Here is a 19,480-nt window from a genome sequence, read left to right as displayed (position 1 = left end):
AGAGCCATTTTTCACAAAGCTAGTTCACAAGCGCAAAAACTCAAGTACCAAAGTTTAGCTGAGGTACGGCGGATGGTGTGAAGCCAGTAGCCAAAGAATAGCATACCTTGTAAGATGTAAAGGAAATCTATTTCCCACAAGAGTGTTTTATTCTATCTGGTCAGTGAAGAGTTAAGTGTTGGGAGGGCAATGTTGACTTCATACAGGAATATCAAGGAAGCAATCATTTTTTTCTCTAGTCGAAAAATACATGGTAAGTATCAGCTTTCCACAGTTAAGTTCAGTGTAACCGGAGTGGCTCAAGGATGACCAGCTTAAGGGTAGCTGTAAAATTGTACCCCACAACTAAAATTAATCACTCGATGAATGGTGTCTCATGATAATGGGTGTAAATAACTTGGCTTTCAGGCAAAGCGTCCGTGAGATTTTCAAGGCACAAAAAGCACAGGGGCCAGCTGCTGCTTGTAACTAAAAGAAGGTAAAGGTTCCTGTCGCACATATGTGCTAGTCGTTCCCGACTCTAGGGGGCAGTGCTCATCTCTGTTTCAAAGCCAAAGAGCCAGCGCTGTCCAAAGACGTCTCCATGGTCATGTGGACAGCATGACTAAACACCAAAGCGCACGGAACGCTGTTACCTTCCCACCAAAGGTGGTCCCTATTTTTCTACTTGCATTTTTATGTGCTTTCGAACTGCTAGGTTGGCAGAAGCTGGGACAAGTCACGGCAGCTCACTCTGTTATGCGGTGCTAGGGATTCGAACCTCCAAACTGCCGACCTTTCCGATCGACAAGCTCAGCGTCGAAGCCGCTGAGCCACCTAACCAAAAGAAAGGCCATCATTTATAATACAAGTGGTACGGCTACAAAATAAATATATTTCTTCAAAAGGCGCGTACAAAAAGAGTCCGTTAAGTTTGTCGCAAGAAGCACGGGCTTTCGGAGGAAAAATGAAAACACCGCTTTGGGCACGAAGATGAATGTTTTGGTTGCACCGGCAGAGGGCACATTCATTGCGGCAGGGCAACAATGACGTCAACATAGCTGATGGGGAAGAAGCCGGATTCCCCTTTTAACATCCCTTCGTACCAGTTCTCATCAATCTGATTGGTCAGCGTGATGATGTCGCCTTCCTTAAAGCCAAGCTCCCCTTCGTTTTCAGGCTCAAAGTCATACAAGGCTTGGCAGCATGGTTGGTCCATGTGCAGCGAAGAACCTGGTCAGAATGAGCAATTGAGATGGTCAGGTTGCTTTCCGACAAAACTTTGACTCAATTAATTTACATAATTTCAATTAATTATGGGTGTGCATAAGTGTACCAGTGTGCTTACCATCCCTGTCCTACTGTCCTCGTTTATTTATATTCATTTCTTTCATTCATGTCCATGCCTATATTTATAGCTGCTATCTTGTACACGTTGGACACAAATACAAATTTGCAACAAAGTCCAAGATTATAGCAAATAGACTTTCAGATATAGACTTTCATTTAGACCAGTGTTTCCCAAAGTGTGGTATGCGTACCCCCAGAGGTACGGGAAGAGTTTGGTGGGGGTACGCGTTGCACCGGAGTTTGGTGGGGATCACGTGGGAATATCACAACAGGAGAAGGTATTTTTACTGTTATGAATACATTTATGCAAGAGAACAAAATTGATTGGAATAGATGTGTTGGAATAAGCACAGATGGAGCAAAAAGTATGGTCGGAATTAATAAAGGACTCATTGCAAGAATTCAAAATGATGCTCCAAATGTCATATCCACACATTGTTGCATACACAGAGAGGCTTTGGCAACATGTAAGATGCCCGCTGATCTACAGAAAGTTCTGGATGAAAGCGTGAAAATCATTAACTACATTTTTTTATGTAGTTATGAGGGGTACTCAGCGTTTTTTATGAGGGGTACTCAGCGTTACGAAAATTATAGAAGGGGTACACATATGTCAAAAGTTTGGGAAACACTGATTTAGACTTTACAGCCCCCTTTAAGCGGTTTACAAACTCAGCCTCTTGCCTCCCCCCCCTCCCCCCCGCCGGAAAATCTGGATCCTCATTTTAGCTACCTTGGAAGGATGGAAGGCTGAGTCAATCTTGAACCTGGTGAGATTCGAACTGCCAAACTTCTGGCAGCCGGCAGTCAGCAGAAGTAGCCTGCAGTACCGCATTGTAACCACTATGCCACCGTGGCTTTTATAAAGAGTAGATTGGACAAAGTTAATGCAGGTAAGCCTTGACTTAACAATGGAACACTTACCAACTCTTTGAAGTTACAACAGACTCAAAATTATGACTCATCCCTGAAGTTACAACTGCCGCACTCACCTCAATTGTATTTGGGATGCTTGGAAATTGCTTTGCGTTTAAAACATGCAGTAGGCAAGTGATTACGTTTTGAGATATTTTTTGCCACGTTCTTGCCAAAAATACTCATTGGTTAAGCTGGATTGGGACTTACGGCAATGTGATTTGTTTAATGACCTTTTAGCCATCATTGTAAAAATGGTTGCAAAATCTAACTTGGTCACATGGTGACTCAACTTATCATCAAAATTCCGGGGTCAATTGTAGTTGAAAGTCCAGGATTACCTGTAGTTAAGCACTAGTGCCTACTACATCTTTGAATGATTTGCTTTATTTTTTTCTAACCAACCCTTCTTTTGCACATATTTACAGTTCTCCAGATAGAATAGAATAGAGTGGAGTGGAGTGGAGAGAGGAATGGAATGGAATAGAATTATTTATTGGCCAAGTGTGATTGGACAGACAAGGAATTTGTCTTTGATGCAGATGCTCTCAATGTATATAAAGAAAAATAAAATAGAATGCATTCATCAAGAATCATAAGAATAGGATAGGATGGGATGGGATGGGATGGGATGGAATGGAATAGAATAGAATAGAAATGCAGAACGGAGTGGAGTGGAATAGAATAGAATAGAATTCTTTATTGGCCAAGTGTGATTGGACACACAAGGAATTTGTCTTTGGTGCAGATGCTCTCAATGTATATAAAGAAAAATAAAATAGACAACAATGGGAAAGGGAGAAGATGGGGAAAAAAGGGGGGGAGGGGAAACCCATCTTCACATACAATATGTCATTTAATCACAGGTGCATCCCTACTAAGTTTATACATCCCGTATCTCTCTGTTGTATATTTAATAAACACCACAATAAGCTAGGGTTTAAAAAACAAAAAACAACAAAATAAAACAAGAGGGGAAAAAAAGGGTGGGGGGAGGGGGGGAGGCCAAAAAGGACAAAAAGAAAAGTCCAAAAAGGAAAGGGGAAAGAAAAGAGAAAAAAAAACATCATCACATGCAGCATGTCATTTGGTTACGGTTGTTTTAACATCTACATCTTCAAATAATATTTACCATCTCAGATACTTCCTCTAATGTAACTAAAAATAAAATAATAATAAAAAAATAAATAAATAAAATAGAATGCATTCATCAAGGTTCATAAGAATAGGATGGGATGGGATGGAATAGAATAGAAATGCGAGTGGAGTGGAATAGAATAGAATAGAATAGAATAGAATTCTTTATTGGTCAAGTGTGATTGGACACACAAGGAATTTGTCTTTGGTACAGATGCTCTCAGTACCATAAGGAGAATAAAATACATTCATCAAGAATAAAAAGATACAACACTTAGTGATAGTCAAGGTTTGTCAAGATATTTGCACTGGCTTAATTATTTCATCACCCCCTCCAAGAAATGGGGCTCCGTTGAAGGTAACTGCTTGCTGAGTTTGTGCATGAAGGATGAGAAGCAAAAGTTCTTCAAGGAAAAATGAAGTCCAGTAGCCTTTTGAAAACCCACCTTTGGGCCCCCCCATGACCTGGATGACTAAGAATCTCCACCGATCCCATGGTTACGTACCTGATGATTTAATTGATGGACTGAAGGAAATTCCATTTTGTGGTTGACCGTTGCTTATTTCCAGATGCATCCGCGTGATCGGTTTGGGCTTAAATTCACGTTTAGGGCGACTTGAAGCTACATTTATCCTGAAAGCAGGATGGAGAATAAAAGATCAAGCTTTTCAAACAGTCAGAAATGCCTGCTCTAAGTGTTTTAAGATCACCCCGTTGGGGATTTCTGCTTCCATCACTGCCACCCCAAAAGTCCTTGTAAACCAAGGAATTCATTCATACACACACACACACACACACACACACACACACACACACACACACACGTATGTATATGTGTGTGTGCATATATACACATACTGGTAAAGGTAAAGGTTCCCCTTGTACATATGTGCTAATCGTTCCTGACTCTAGGGGGCGGTGCTCATCTTAGTTTCAAAGCCAAAGAGCCAGCACTATCCGAAGACATCTCCGTGGTCATGTAGTCAGCATGACTAAATGCCAAAGGCACACACAGAACCTTCCCACCAAAGTGGTCCTTATTTTTCCACTTGCATTTTTACGTGTTTTTGAACTGCTAGGTTGCTAGAAGCTGGGACAAGTAAAGGGAGCTCATTCAGTTACGTGGTGCTAGGGATTCGAACCGCCAACCTGCCGACCTTTCTGATCAACAAGCTCAGCGTCTTAGCCACTGAGCCACCATGTCCCTATACACCAGTGGTGGGTTTCAAAATTTTTTTAGAACCTCTTCTGTAGGTGTGGCCTGCTTTGTGGGAGTGGCTTGCTGGCCATGTGACTGGGTGGGAGTGGCTTGCCAGCCATGTGACTGGGTGGGCATGGCCAACTTGTAAAATGTGGTGAAACTCACTTAACAACGCTCTTGCTTAGCAACCAAAATGGCTCAGAAACTCTGGCATTTGAAGCACGCAAGTCTTAAAGCTGTCAAGTTACAAGACCCTTGCATCCCTAAACCCTTTAGAAAGAAAAACAACCCCAGGGGTGTTCAAACTTGACAGCTTTAAGACTTGTGGACTTCAACTCCCAGAATTCCTCCTCTCGCTCTTCATCTTGATGATGTGCGGATGGGCAGGGGGAGGGAGCTGGAACCGGTTCTAAATGGCACTGTAGATTTGTGGAACCTCTTCTATAGAAGAGGTTACAACTGGCAGGAACCCAGCCCTGCTATACACATATATACATCACATTAATTCATGGTTTGTTTAACCACAGTCCATGGAATAAACAATAATTGGCTTAACTACACAGTAAGCTTAACCCAAATACCCTATGTTTTGATTTAGTAGGAAGTACAAACACACCCACTGATAGTAATTTTGAGCTTCACAGCTCATTGCTGATGTGACTCAGTCCTCTGAGAATGAAGAGGAGAAACTGTCTTCTGAGATACATATACAATATTAAATCTGTCCTATTTCCTCCCTCACAACCCTTCAAGAAAGTAGTTAAAGTAGACATAAACACGAGTGGAAAATCACTCCATGAGATCTGGAAAGCCACATAAGCTAAATTCACAGATGGGCTGAAGTCGCAATATGATTTATTTAATTCTCACTTAGCTTATTTTCCTAAGCCTGGTCTGTGTTTTTAAGCCTTAGTGTACAAACTCAGGCAATTGTGGTTTACTTAGCCAAGGAAAGGTTAGCCGAACATGGAAATCTTGTCATAACATTGATTTGAATGAAGGAGGACAGTGGGATGGAGAGAGGAGACCTAATTTTGAGACCTTCAAAATTATTGAAAGAATCGGACTATTAACTGAATGTGGCTGATAAGACAAAGATCAGAATTATGCCAGTTTGGGTGAACCCCCAATAATGACACGCTTGGTGTGTTATCAAAAGCTTATACACTAGGATCAGATGGTGTGACAACATTATATAACCGTTTTTTTAAAAATAATTTTTATTGAATGTTTTAATCTTTAAAAACAGTAAAAAAGACAACAGGAAAAAACAAAACACAGAACATACATAACAATATACAGTAATTTTACAGCTTTCTATATCGGCTTTCCTGCATTGCCTTCCTATTGCTTTAACCTTGTCCTATAATATAGAAAACGTAGTATTAAAACTTATAATAATATTATTCGTATCGCCATATATTTATATTCTCTATTTTCTGTTTTGGCTTCTGATTTCTAGCCACTTATACATTTTATTCTATACTTTATAGACGTCCGATTCTTCTTTTTCTTTTAGCTCTAGTGTCATTTTATCCATTTCTGCGCATTCGAGTATTATACATTAATACAACTGTTATTTACATTATGACATGATACCCACGTTTTGATGTGGTGTCGGGGATTAGTAGATCTTACTAAATGAGGGTGGCCAGTTTTCTAAAATATGAATGAGTAACATCTTAAAGATTAAAGGAGGCACAAGTCTTTCACCAGCTGCCAGTAGTTTGGCAGATTGAATCTCACCAGGCTCAAGGTTGATTCAGCCTTCCATCCTTCCGAGGTGGGTAAAATGAGGACCCGGATTGTTGGGGGCAAATAGGCTGATTCTGTAAACCGCTTAGACAGGGCTGTAAAACACTGTGAAGCGGTATATAAATCTAAGTGCTATTACTATTACTATTATATATATATAGATATATGTTGTATTTGTGCTGATAAATAAATAAAGGGAGACTAGTATAGATCTATTTCAAGCTATTTAGCTCTCATCAGCTAGCCATACTCTTACTGGGATTCGAACCTGGGCTGTATTACATATTAGGCAGATGTATTAACCACTAAGGCACAAGGTTCTCCCCTTTTATCAGCTGAGCCAGGGAAATAGGTATGTAGTGTCACAACCCCTGGTATGCCCAAATATGGGAGGAAGCCTATTGCTTCCTTTCTCTGTCTATCCGCTCGTCACAAGAGACCATCCAGACAGAAACCCAATATTTTTTAATTTATCAGCACAAATACAACACAAATGTAACAAAGGCAACAGTAAAAATATTGGGTTTCTGTCTGGATGGTCTCTTGTGATGAGCCGATAGACAGAGAAAGGAAGCAGTATGCCTCCTCCCATATTTGGGCATACCAGGGGTTGTGACACTAAATACACACACACACACACACACACACATATATATATATGTATGTATGTATGTATGTATGTATGTATGTATGTATGTATGTATGTATGTATCTGCCAGTTGTTAACTTAAAAGCTCAGTTGTTAAGAGTGCAGTAGTGCAGGCTGCTTCTGCGGACTGCAATTTGGCAGTTCAACTCTCAGCAGGCTCAAGGTTGACTCTGCCTTCAATCCTTCCGAGCGAGGTGGACAAAAGGAGGACTCAGATTGTTGGGGGAAATAGGCAGACTGTGTAAACCGCTTAGAGAGTGCGGTAAAGCACTATGGGGAGGTATATAAGTCTAAGCGCTATTGTTATTTTATTGCTGCGTCAACCATAAAAGCAAGGATTGTTTGCAAAGGTAGATATTTTTTTTAACCATTGTAATTTGTGAATTGTTGCTAATCAAGACATACGTGACAGGTTCCAAGCACTCAACGTTTGATCGTGCAACCATGAGGATGTTTTGAGAGTAATAAGTGTGGGGACCGGTCAGAAGTGAAGTGGTATATAAGTCTAAGTGATATTGCTATTAACAAAACTGGTTTAGTATCCTAGACAACCAGCCCTATAAATAGCACTTCTTCAAACTTCTAAAGAACTTCCTCAGTTTGAAATGTAACCTATCCATGATGACGCTTACCTATTTTGTAGTTTTCTCTGCAGATCCTCCAAAATTTCCGCAGACTGCTTATGGTAATCCAGTGCAGCTTCTACTAAGACTAATAGCTGGCTCACTTGCTCTATCTAGAAAAAGGGAATCCAAAAAGAAAATGGTTGGGAGTGATTTTTCCAAGCAAGCTGGAGGAAACATGGGACTCCAAAGGAACAGTTAAGTTCTCATTCAGGGTGGCTTATTGATGCAAAATTGTCCGGTGAAAGAATGGAAGGAACTGTCCGGGAACAAGGACGATTTGGAAGAGTATCGCTGAGAAAATTAATGAGACAAAATGGTTTAGCAGTTAGACTTATATACCGCTTCATAGGGCTTTCAGCCCTCTCTAAGCGGTTTACAGAGTCAGCATATTGCCCCCTAACAATCCGGGTCCTCATTTTACCCACCTCGGAAGGATGGAAGGCTGAGTCAACCTTGAGCCAGTGAGATTTGAACCGCTGAACTGCAGATAACAGTCAGCTGAAATGGCCTGCAGTACTGCACCCTAACCACTGCGCCACCTCGGCTCTTAGTTTGTGGCTAAGATGCTGAGCTTGTCAATCAGAAAGTCGGCACTTTAGCAGTTCAAATCCCTAGCGCCGCGTAACGGGGTGAACTCCCGTTACTTGTCCCAGCTTCTGCCAACCTAGCAGTTCGAAAGCACAAAAAATGCAAGTAGAAAAATAGGAACCACCTTTGATGGGAAGGTTAAAGCATTCCGTGCGCCTTCGGCATTTAGTCATGCCGGCCACATGACCACGGAGACGTCTTCGGACAGCGCTGGCTCTTCAGCTTTGAAACAGAGATGAGCACCGCCCCCTAGAGTCAAGAACGACTAGCACATATGTGTGAGGGGAAACTTTACCTTTACCTTACTGTTCTAGGGAACCAGAGAATGCATATTTCTCTGTAGAAATCCCAAGCTTGAAATGTTGCACTGAATAAGTTTGGGAAAGCCTGCGAGGAACTCCTGTGAGATGCAGAATATGAGCCAAGAAGGGAACTTCCTGACTCTGAAACGTTCTCTTAACATGAAAAGATCTGAAGCCTTTATACAGATAAGTCTTCGACTTATGACAAGATTCCCCCCAAAGGTACTTCAAACCTGGATTTGAAGTTGTGATAGTCAGGTTGCCTCCTGGACAAGACCATCCCATTTTGAGTACGTGGAAACCAACTGAGCCGAGGTGGCGCAGTGGTTAAATGCAGCACTGCAGGCTACTTCAGCTGACTGCAGTTCTGCAGTTCGGCTGTTCAAATCTCACCGGCTCAGGGTTGACTCAGCCTTCCATCCTTCTGAGGTGGGTAAAATGAGGATTGTTGTTGGGGGCAATATGCTGACTCTGTAAACTGCTTAGAGAGGGCTGAAAGCCCTATGAAGCGGTATATAAGTCTAACTGCTATTGCTATTGCTAACTGACCCACTTCTGAAACCATTTGCCAGCATTCCTGTGGTCATGCGATCACAAATTCTGACTTTTCTTTTTTTTAATTTCGCCAATAACTGGTGTCAGCAAAAATGAGGACCCAGATTGGTTTTTTTTTTGGGGGGGGGAATATACTGACTCTGTAAACCACTTGGAGAAGGCTGTAAAGCACTGTGAAGCGGTATATAAGTCTAAGCGCTATTGCTATTACTTCCATTTTGCAGCAAAAAAATGGCCATTGGGTAAGCAATGGGTTCACTTAACAACTGCTATGTTGACTTAATGACCACTGCAAAAAAATTCCAAAATCCTTTTACACATAACTCACTTAATAACGAGGTGATATACAACTGTAATTCTAAGCTCAAGTGTAGTTATAAATCAAGAATTACACACACTATCAAAGTTTCAATTTTTTGGAGTCACTATTATCACTAGAGGGCAGCACTTCATAAAGCAATATTAAGTAAGTAGAACTGGGCACAATTTGACCTCTTCAAAGTGTGCGGAGTAGCAATGGCAATAGCATTTAGACTTATATCCCGCTTTGCGGTGCTTTTACAGTCATCTCTAAGCAGTTTACCGAGTCATCTTATTGCCCCCAATAATCTGGGTCCTCATTTTACCCACCTTGGAAGGACGGAAAGTTGAGACAGCCTGGTGAGATTCGAACTGCCAAATTGCAGATGATTGACCAAGGGAAAAAGAAGTTCTCCAATAATTTTTCAAGAGCAGGATGACTGCTGGATGGCAACACATGAAAGTGGTTAGTAGGAAGAATTCCATCATGGCTTTCAGTAGCAATGAATGAAAATGGGGGAGGCAGAGGAAAAAAGTTTTGATAGTTGGGCGGAAATCTGTAATCTCATAAGCAGATCACTCACATAGACCTGTCTTCAAAGGTGATTTTTCCAAAAGGAAAAACTGGACCTTCTTGATTTTTTTTCCCCCTCTGAAAACGTTTCGCTTCTCATCCAAGAAGCTTCTTCAGTTCTTCTGAACAGAACTGGAGAACTGAACAGAGCCGAGGTGGCACAGTGGTTAAAGGCAGCACTGCAGGCTACTTCAGCTGACTGCAGTTCTGCAGTTCAGTTGTTCAAATCTCACCGGCTCAGGGTTGACTCAGCCTTCCATCCTTCCGAGGTGGGTAAAATGAGGACCCGGATTGTTGTTGGGGGCAATATGCTGACTCTGTAAACCGCTTAGAGGGGGCTGAAAGCCCTATGAAGCGCTATATAAGTCTAACTGCTATTGCTATTGCTATTGCTATTGGATGAGAAGCGAAACGTTTTCAGAGGGGGAAAAAATCAAGGAAATCCAGCTGCCTTTTGGAAAAAGCACCTTTGGGAGAAACACGACCTACAGAGTGTGAGGGTGGAAAACCTGCAATGCGAGTAGCAGTCCTTGACTTATGGCAACAATTGGGATCAGAATTTCTGTGGCTAAGCAAAGTGGTTGTTAAGTGACCTGCATTCTGTTTGATGACCTTGTCACAGATGGCAAATGAAACGCCTGGTTGTTAAGGGAATCTCATTTCTGTCAGAATATTCATGAACCGGCAGAGGCATGGTAACAAGGTCAGCCAATGAATAGGCATGGTAACAGGCCAGCCCATACGGCTTGTTTGGAAAACAGAAACTTAAGCAAAAGGTCTGGCCGTGGCTTAGCTCTGTGCTCAGCTCTGAAACAGAAACTAATCTAGTAGCCTGCTCTGAACTCTGAACTGAAACAATCCCTCCTCTCTGCAACCTTGGAAGAATCTGCTGTTGCCATTGTACATTTATCCATGTGTTATTATGTATATAAAGAAGGTAGGAATCTTTCTGAATCAGTTATATTGTGCTTTCTGGCTGTGATTTCTACTGCAAACTCTGACAATTTCACCCATGGGTTTTCCTTGTATTTCCTGGTTGCTGAGCACCTAACAGGGACGTGCAAAATCTGTCGTTCCAAGAAAAGAGCCGAGGTGGCACAGTGGTTAGAGTGCAGCACTACAGGCTACTTCAGCTGACTGCAATTCAGCAGTTCAGCTGTTCAAATCTCACCGGCTCAAGATTGACTCAACCTTCCATCCTTCCGAGGTGGGTAAAATGAGGACCCGGATTGTTGGGGGCAATATGCTGACTCTGTAAACCGCTTAGAGAGGGCTGAAAGCCCTATGAAGCGGTATATAAGTCTAACTGCTATTGCTATTGCTATAAAATACATTTTCCCCACACATTGCTAATGCAAAAGAGATGATAAAGGGACCGAGGGAAGAATTTCTTGGGCTCTGGAAGGAGGCAAAACGTAAAACTAGTTCAGGGATGATACTAGATGCTGTTTTCCATTTCCTACCTTTTAAAATAGCAAAAAAAAAATGCATCACCCAACTACAGGGATGACAGATAACAGGTCTGGAGAGGTACGGACTGCCAGCTACTCCTAATGGCAGGAAGAGGGAAATTATACAGCCGTTCCTAGGTTTCCTTCCCTGTCTGGTTTGGGAAAGGAGTAGGCGGTGCTCAAGAGGTTTGGGCAACCTGTCCATCTTCCCAATTGCTAGTTACGCCACACCGTTTGGGTCATGAACACCCACGTAGAGACCGCATGTCTCTCTCCCAAGCGGCCAAAGGGAGGAAGGGCTTACGTCATTTTCCAACAAGTTGAACATGCTCCGTTCTGCCAACTCTTTGGATTCTTCAAACTTCTCGATGGCCTGCTTCACTTCCTCGTCTGGAATCCTCCCGAGGCGCTTCCTTTTGTAATCGTAATCTAGACGCCGGCCTTCTAATTTTTTTAGATGGTGCTATTTTACAAAAAAAAGGAAAGGAAAGGAAAGAAGAAAGCCAAGTGGTTAGAGCGAACAAGGAGAAGTCCTTGTGTATAGGGCAGTGGAGGATTTCAAAAATGTTCGCTACCGGTTCGGTGGGCGTGGCTAGGCAGGGGGGATGTGACTGAGTAGGTGTGGCCAACTTGACATCACTCATGCCCACTCAGTCACATGACCCCCCCCAGGCCACGCCCACAGGAAAAGGTAGGAATTTTTTTTGCAATTTCTACCTATCTACCTTTGCCCTCCCTTCACCAGTCATCCATGTTTCCCCTCCTTTAGCAGCCCTAGCCCTAACCCCGCTTCTTCCCACACCACTGCCTCTTTGTTCAGACTCGTTACTTTCCGCGGCGGCTGGTCCAGACTCCGGAAGGCAAACTGACCGGAGTTTTCGTTGCCCTCCCCCAACCAACCGCTGCTGCTGTGAAGCGGCTGGCTGGCGAAGAAGCCTCCCAATTGAGGTCCCTTTGAGAGCCGCTTTGTGAAGTGCCTCTCAAAGAGGCAGCAGCTGGCCAAAAAGTCCTCGGGTCGGCAAAGAAGCTGCTGCTGTTGCCACCATGTTCTTCGCGCATGTGCATCCCATTGCCTTGCAAGTCCGCAATGAATGGCATGGATAGAATAGAATAGAATAGAATAGAATAGAATAGAATAGAACAGAATTCTTTATTGGCCAAGTGTGATTGGACACACAAGGAATTTGTCTTTGGTGTATAAATTTTCAATGTAATAAAGAAAAATAAAATAGAATGCATTCATCAAGAATCATAAGGATAGGATAGGATAGGATAGGATAGGATAGGGTAGGGTAGGGTAGGGTAGGGTAGGATAGGTTAGGATAGGATAGAATAGAATAGAATAGAATTCCTTACTGGCCAAATGTGATTGGACACACAAGGAATTTGTCTTTGGTGCATATACTCTAAATGTACATAAAGAAAATAAAATAGAATGCATTCATCAAGAATCATAAGGATAGGATAGGATAGGATAGGATAGGACAGAATTCTTCATTGACCAAGTGTGATTGGACACACAAGGAATTTGTCTTTGGTGCATTGTATTTTGTTAACCTAAGTTTAATATATTATGCAAATCCAGGCATTAGGAAATGAAAAAGAGAGCGAGAGATAGAGAAATATCTGAGAAACACTAATATTATTCCAAGGATGCACCTCACATCCCTAGGCAAATATTCGAGGCTGAGATAAACTCACTCCAATCTCTTTTAAGTCCTTTTCCTGCAGTAGCTGCAGAGGGTCAATAAAATTCTGCTTGATGGTGATATCCAGGGAGTCTTTCACTTCTGCCATCTGCTTCATACTTTCTCCCACATCGATCAGCGCAGCGCCTTGTGGAGAAGAAACAACACTGATGCATCTCATGGGGAGGAATTGTTTGTTTGTTTTTTTAAAGAAAAAGATTCATCAACTTCCTAACTGAAATTTAAAAGGCTTATTTCCAGCCTCTTTTCTTTGAAACGTGTAAAAGCTTCCAACCTTCTTATTTTCCAGACCATTTCTCTGGCCACATACTTTAGAAGAGGCAATTCGTAACTAAAAAGAACTTCCTGCTCGAGAGAGGGAAGGAGAGACAGAGAGAGAGAGAAAGAGGCACAGAGAGAGAGAGAGAGACAGAGAAAGAGAGACAGACAGAAAGAGACAGACAGAGAAAGACAGAGAGAGGGAGGGAGGGAGACAGAGACAGACAGATAGAGACAGACAGAGAGAGAGAGACTGACAGACAGACAGAAAAAGACAGAGAGAGACAGAGATACAGACAGACACAGAGAGAGACAGACAGATAGAGAGAAACACACACACACACAAAGACAGACAGACAGAGAGAGAGACAGATACAGACACACACACACAGACAGAGACAAACAGACAGAGAGAGAGACAGAGAGACAGACAGAGAGAGACAGACAGAGAGACTGACAGACAGACAGAAAAAGACAGAGAGAGACAGAGATACAGACAGACACAGAGAGAGACAAACAGAGAGAGAGAAACACACACACACACAAAGACAGACAGAGAGAGAGAGACAGATACAGACACACACACAGACAGAGACAAACAGACAGAGAGAGAGACAGAGAGACAGAGAGACAGAGACAGACAGAGAGAGAGAGAGACTGACAGACAGACAGAAAAAGACAGAGAGAGACAGAGATACAGACAGACACAGAGAGAGACAAACAGAGAGAGAGAAACACACACACACACAAAGACAGACCGAGAGAGAGAGACAGATACAGACACACACACACAGACAGAGACAAACAGACAGAGAGAGAGAGACAGAGAGACAGACAGAGAGAGACAGACAGACAGACAGAGGCAGAGACAGAGAGAGAGACAGAGATACAGACACACACACACACAGAGAGAGACAAACAGATAGACAGAGACAGACAGAGAAAACAGACAGAGGCAGAGAGAGAGAGAGAGAGAGAGAGACAGACAGACAGAAAGAGACAGACAGAGAAAGACAGAGAGAGCGAGGGAGGGAGCGAGACAGAGAGAGACAGAGAGACACACAGAGAGACACACAGAGAGACAGAGACAGAGATACAGACAGAGAAAGACAGATGGAGAGAGAGAGACAGAGACACAGATATAGACACAGAGAGACAGACAGACAGACAGAGACAGAGAGACAGACACACACACAGATAGAGAAGCTTTAGCGTTCTTAAGCAAAGCCCTGCACAATTTGACGCTCTTATAGGTGTGCAGGATTACATCTCCCATCATCCCCATTCAGCACAGACATCCCCATTTCAGCACAGCTGCAGCACATCTCAGGGAATACACCTGAGCATCATTTACAGTCCTTGAACGTGGCACATCCATTTTAAAGACCACCATGGAAAAAGACAAAGGCCGTATTTTGTCACAATCCTGCCTCCACCCTCTTTGGCATCTTGTATCTCTATCATGTCCGCTGCCCTTTCCTTAAACATCCGGATGTACTAAGTGCCGCTTGCAAAGAACTACATAAACAATGTTGCGTGGCTGCAGAAGCTCACCAAAGGTGGAGTCTTCTCTCAGTTCCCTCCCATAGCGGAGCATACAGTCCCCAAGTAATCCTTCCGTCTGTGGGTATCCTGTGGCCTTCACTTGCCCTCGGATCTTGGAGACAGTGTTCAGCATTCCTAGCTTAGCTCTGTAGGCTTTAAAAGAGAGAGAGATTAATATTGGAAAGCCTAAAAAATACGCTGGGATTTCTCTATCGTCTGGAGAACATTTCTGCCCATTGACTTCATGTCTCCAGACCTGGAATGTCACTGAGACGATTGAGCGGGTTCAGAGGAATTTCACGAGAAGAGTACTCCACTCCTCTAAAAGTAAAGGTTCCCCTCACACATATGTGCTAGTCGTTCCTGACTCCAGGGGGCGGTGCTCATCTCCGTTTCAAAGCCGAAGAGCCAGCGCTGTCCGAAGACGTCTCCGTGGTCATGTGGCCGGCATGACTAAACGCCGAAGGCGCAGGGAACGCTGTGTTACCTTCCCACCAAAGGTGGTTCCTATTTTTCTACTTGCATTTTTACTTGCTTTCAAACTTGGTAGAAGCTGGGAGAAGTAACGGGAGCTCACTCCGTTATGGGGCGCTAGGGATTCGAACCGCCAACATTTTGGATTGTCAAGTTCAGCATCTTAGCCACCGAGCCACCACGTCCCTCTACTCCTCTACTGAATCCTCTACTCACAATATAATTCCTTATGCCTCCGGGTTTGAAATATTGGAAGACTGCTATCATGTCTCCCCTAGTCCTTCTTTTCATTAAACTAGACATACCCAGTTCCTGCAACCGTTCTTCATATGTTTTAGCCTCCAGTCCCCTAATCACCTTTGTTGCTCTTCTCTGCACTCTTTCTAGAGTCTCCACATCTTTTATACATTGTGGCGACCAAAACCCAAGCCCAAGTGGTCTTCCCTTTCCTTTTTGCCCATTCCTGCAGAGTTGTAGACTTAATACAATCACAATAGCAAAATTGGAAGGGACCTTGGAGGTCTTCTAGTCCAACCCCCTGCCTAGGCAAGAAACCCTATACCGTTTCAGATAAATGGCTATCCAACATCTTCTTAAAGACTTCCAGTGTTGGGGCATTCACAACTTCTGGAGGCAACTTCTGTTCCACTGATTAATTGTTCTAACTGTCAGGGAGTTTCTCCTCAGTTCTAAGTTGCTTCTCTCCTTGATTAGTTTCCACCCATTGCTTCTTGTCCTGCCCGCAGATGCTTTAGAGAATAGCTTGACTCCCTCTTCTTTGTGGCATCCCCTGAGATATTGGAAGACTGCTATCATGTCTCCCCTGGTCCTTCTTTCTATTAAACTAGACATACCCAGTTCCTGCAACCGTTCTTCATACGTTTTAGCCTCCAGTCCCCTCATCATCTTTGTTGCTCTTCTCTGCACTCTTTCTAGAGTCTTGTTGGAACCTGACTGGGAAGACTGCAAATGACGATCACATGACTCGGGATACCACAGTCCTTATAAAATACGTGCCACTTGCCAAGTACCTGTTTTTTGATCATGTGACCTTAGGGATCCTGCTATGGTCATAAGTGCGAGGATCAGTTTTTTTCAGTGTTGTTGTAACTTCAAGGGCCACTAAATGAATTATTGTAAACTAAGGACCACCAATAAACAGTGAGTAAAAATATAGGCCATAAAACTACGGCGACCTAAAAACATCCGTAGAAAACGAAACGAAGCGGGGAGGCACAAATCTGTCTGATTGGTTCTCAATCGGTGCTCAGCCATTTCAAAACATCTGGAACTCACGGAAACTATCTTGTTCTCACCTGGGTTAGGCTGGAGATATTCTGTAGCTCTGGATAAGAGTTCTGCCACTGCCTTGCCAGTGACGTCAATTTTCTGCAAGAGGGAAATGAAATATCTTTAGGTGGGCTGTGCAAATCATTTTCAATTGGATCCCGCTTTTTATTCAACGCCTCCGATTTTGACTCCTAAATTGGAAACAGGCTGTTTTGATCATTTTGGAAGTGTTTTGAACGTGAAACATTTCTAAAGTTAGTGCTAGAAGGAAGGGGGGCTTGTGGCGAGGAGGAGGAGGAGGAGGCAGCAGCTGTGGGGTCCTTGGTGTTCTCTGAGCTTGCTTGTTTTGTTACAGATGTTTCATTACCCTAACTACGTAGCTTCATCATAATCCTAGCACACTGATGATGTTACCTAGTTGGGTAATGAAACATCTGCAGGAAAACAAGCACACTCAGAGAGCACCAAGGACCCCACTGTCCTCCTCCTCCACTCCACAAACCCCACTTTCTTCTAATACTGATGATGTTACCTAGTTGGGTAATGAAATGTCTGCAGGAAAACAAGCACGCTCAGAGAGCACCAAGGATCCCACAGCTGCTCCCTCCTCCTCCTCTTCCTCCTCCTCCTCCTCCTCTCCACAAGCCCCCCTTCCTTCTAGCACTGATGATGTTACCTAGTTGGGTAATGAAACGTCTGCAGGAAAACAAGCATGCTTAGAGAGCACCAAGGACCACACTGTCCTCCTTCTCCACTTCACAAACCCCACATCCATCTAGCACTGATGATGTTACCTAGTTGGGTAATGAAACGTCTGCAGGAAAATAAGCATGCTCAGAGAGCACCAAGGACCCCTCATTTCAACCCTGAGCTACAAATATTCTCCTTTATTGATTTCTAAGGTTGTTGAAACAACCCGTGTCGGACATGAGTCAGGACGCTGGATTCAAAAGAATTCAATTTTGAACCATCGCTGATCTTTAACAATATATGACAGGGACTGTTTCTTTTGTATATTACACACAAATTTGTGCTCTCCTCTAGACCTTTACCTAACTATGGGCCTATTTTAGAAAAAAGGACGAAAAGGCCTGTGGAGTTATAATTAGAAATAAGCACCTTGCAATTAGCAGCCAGTACCACAGGCTTGCCTTACCTTCTCCATCTCTTGAAAGTCTTCATCAAGTTTGGTCCCTTCTGCTCCACTGATCTTCTCACTGAAAAGCTGCAGGAGGAAAAGAATAACGATATAACAATGGTACAGCAGAAAAACCAAAGTCTATGGAGATTCTCAGTCCTCCAGGTCATGGTTGTTCCAAAGATGCTTTGTCAAGAGGCAACTGGGGTTCCCAGTTTTTCTTCGAAGATGTTTGGCTTCCCATCCAAGAAGCTTCTTCAGCTCTGAAGAAGCTTCTTGGATGAGAAGCAAAATGTCTTCAAAGAAAAAAAAACAGAAAGTCCAGTTGCGTCTTGAAAAAGCACCTTTGGGAGAACCCCAAGTAGCAATAGCACTTCAATTTATATATCACTTCATAGTGCTTTACAGCCCTCTCTAAGCGGTTTACAGAGTCTCCTCCATACATTTGGGGAACATGTGTTTTGGCTATTCAGTGTATCATGTGTGCATGCTCTTTGTCGCACGAAAGTTGTTGCTTTGTCAGTCAAGGGAATTCCCATTTCAGGCGCAAGAACGAGACTTATCTCCCCTCCCCAGCTTATCTTTCTGGCCTGCCCCCTCCTCTTTATCACTTCTGGGCCTCGACTTTACCAGTTCCACCTCCAAACCACACCAGGTTGTAGCAGATGTTTCCTCATAGTCATAGATCTTCGGGTTTCTAGGAACCACAAGAGTTTCTGGCCCACCAACATCACACACACACCTCCTTTAAATGTCTTCTGCTCATAACTCAACTGGCACAGCAGTAACTACAATTACAATGAACGCACAACAATATGCGTGGACACCAAAGGGGCTACATTGGTGCAATCCAGACAAAAGAAAAGCACTCCATTTCCACTTCTTGAGACCACCATTATCAGAGAGAGAGAGAGGGAGGGAGGGAGGGGGAGGGAGGGAGGGAGGGAGGGAGGGAGAGAGAGAGAGAGAGAGAGAGAGAGAGAGAGAGAGAGAGAGAGAGAGAGAGATTTTCCTGGTTCGAATGCCATGCTAAACCATGATTTGTTTCAACCAAATTTAATAAACCAAGACTGGTTGGGATTGCACTACCAGCTAAGCCCTATTCAGCCTCCCAGCTTTGACAAGGTGGTCCTGCAAAAATTCAGCACTAAACCGATTCTCCTGCTCATTCCAACTTAAAAGATTTCTTGTTCTCACTCCTTTCCTTAAGTGTCCCAAACCCTGAAAGCTGACACTACAAAAAAAAAAAAATGATTTTGGTCTCATATACATGTGTGTTTTTTCATGGGTTTGAGGATGAGGGAAAGGAGCATGGGGCTTTTAAGCCTTCACAAAAATGAAAAGAGGAGGAAAAAATTCAATCCCACCTTTTCCAATGATTCCACTTTCTCTTTTATGCATGCACACATACACGCACATTGCCCAAGTGATATCAACTGAAGCTCTTTGGAAGCTGGTAGGCTAAATTACAGCCCTTAAAAGTTAGTAACCTTTAGCATTGCTATAAACTGAGCTGGCCTCGTTAAGGATCAGCTCAGTGTTAGAATGCAACCAGTGGGGTGGTGGGGAACTGATTTTACTACACTGAAAGCTACTAAATTCTATTCCAATCATGGACAGGCTAACCCTGGAGCATCTTCTGATAGTGTTTTACACCGTTACCAGCAGGAATTAGAAACAGAA

General features: G+C 43.2%; 1 protein-coding gene across 1 annotated transcript in view; it reads right to left on the bottom strand.

Moving 5' to 3' along the window:
* Positions 1-733: 733 nt before the first annotated feature.
* Positions 734-19,480, bottom strand: part of SH3GL3 (SH3 domain containing GRB2 like 3, endophilin A3) — a 40,340-nt gene continuing 21,593 nt past the window's right edge. Inside the window, exons 2-9 of the mRNA XM_032233299.1 lie at positions 17,816-17,884; positions 16,686-16,758; positions 14,905-15,048; positions 13,085-13,218; positions 11,688-11,846; positions 7,620-7,723; positions 3,888-4,015; positions 734-1,212 (exon numbers count right to left, since the gene is read on the bottom strand). Of these exons, the coding sequence (XP_032089190.1) occupies positions 1,007-1,212; positions 3,888-4,015; positions 7,620-7,723; positions 11,688-11,846; positions 13,085-13,218; positions 14,905-15,048; positions 16,686-16,758; positions 17,816-17,884 (1,017 nt within the window). The 3' untranslated portion in view covers positions 734-1,006. The remainder of the gene's footprint in view (positions 1,213-3,887; positions 4,016-7,619; positions 7,724-11,687; positions 11,847-13,084; positions 13,219-14,904; positions 15,049-16,685; positions 16,759-17,815; positions 17,885-19,480) is intronic.

The sequence above is a fragment of the Thamnophis elegans genome, chromosome 16 (genome assembly GCF_009769535.1).
Source record: "Thamnophis elegans isolate rThaEle1 chromosome 16, rThaEle1.pri, whole genome shotgun sequence".
NCBI lineage: Eukaryota > Metazoa > Chordata > Lepidosauria > Squamata > Colubridae > Thamnophis > Thamnophis elegans.
Note: the sequence above shows the minus strand (reverse complement) of the source record. Positions and strands in the feature narration are given on the sequence as shown.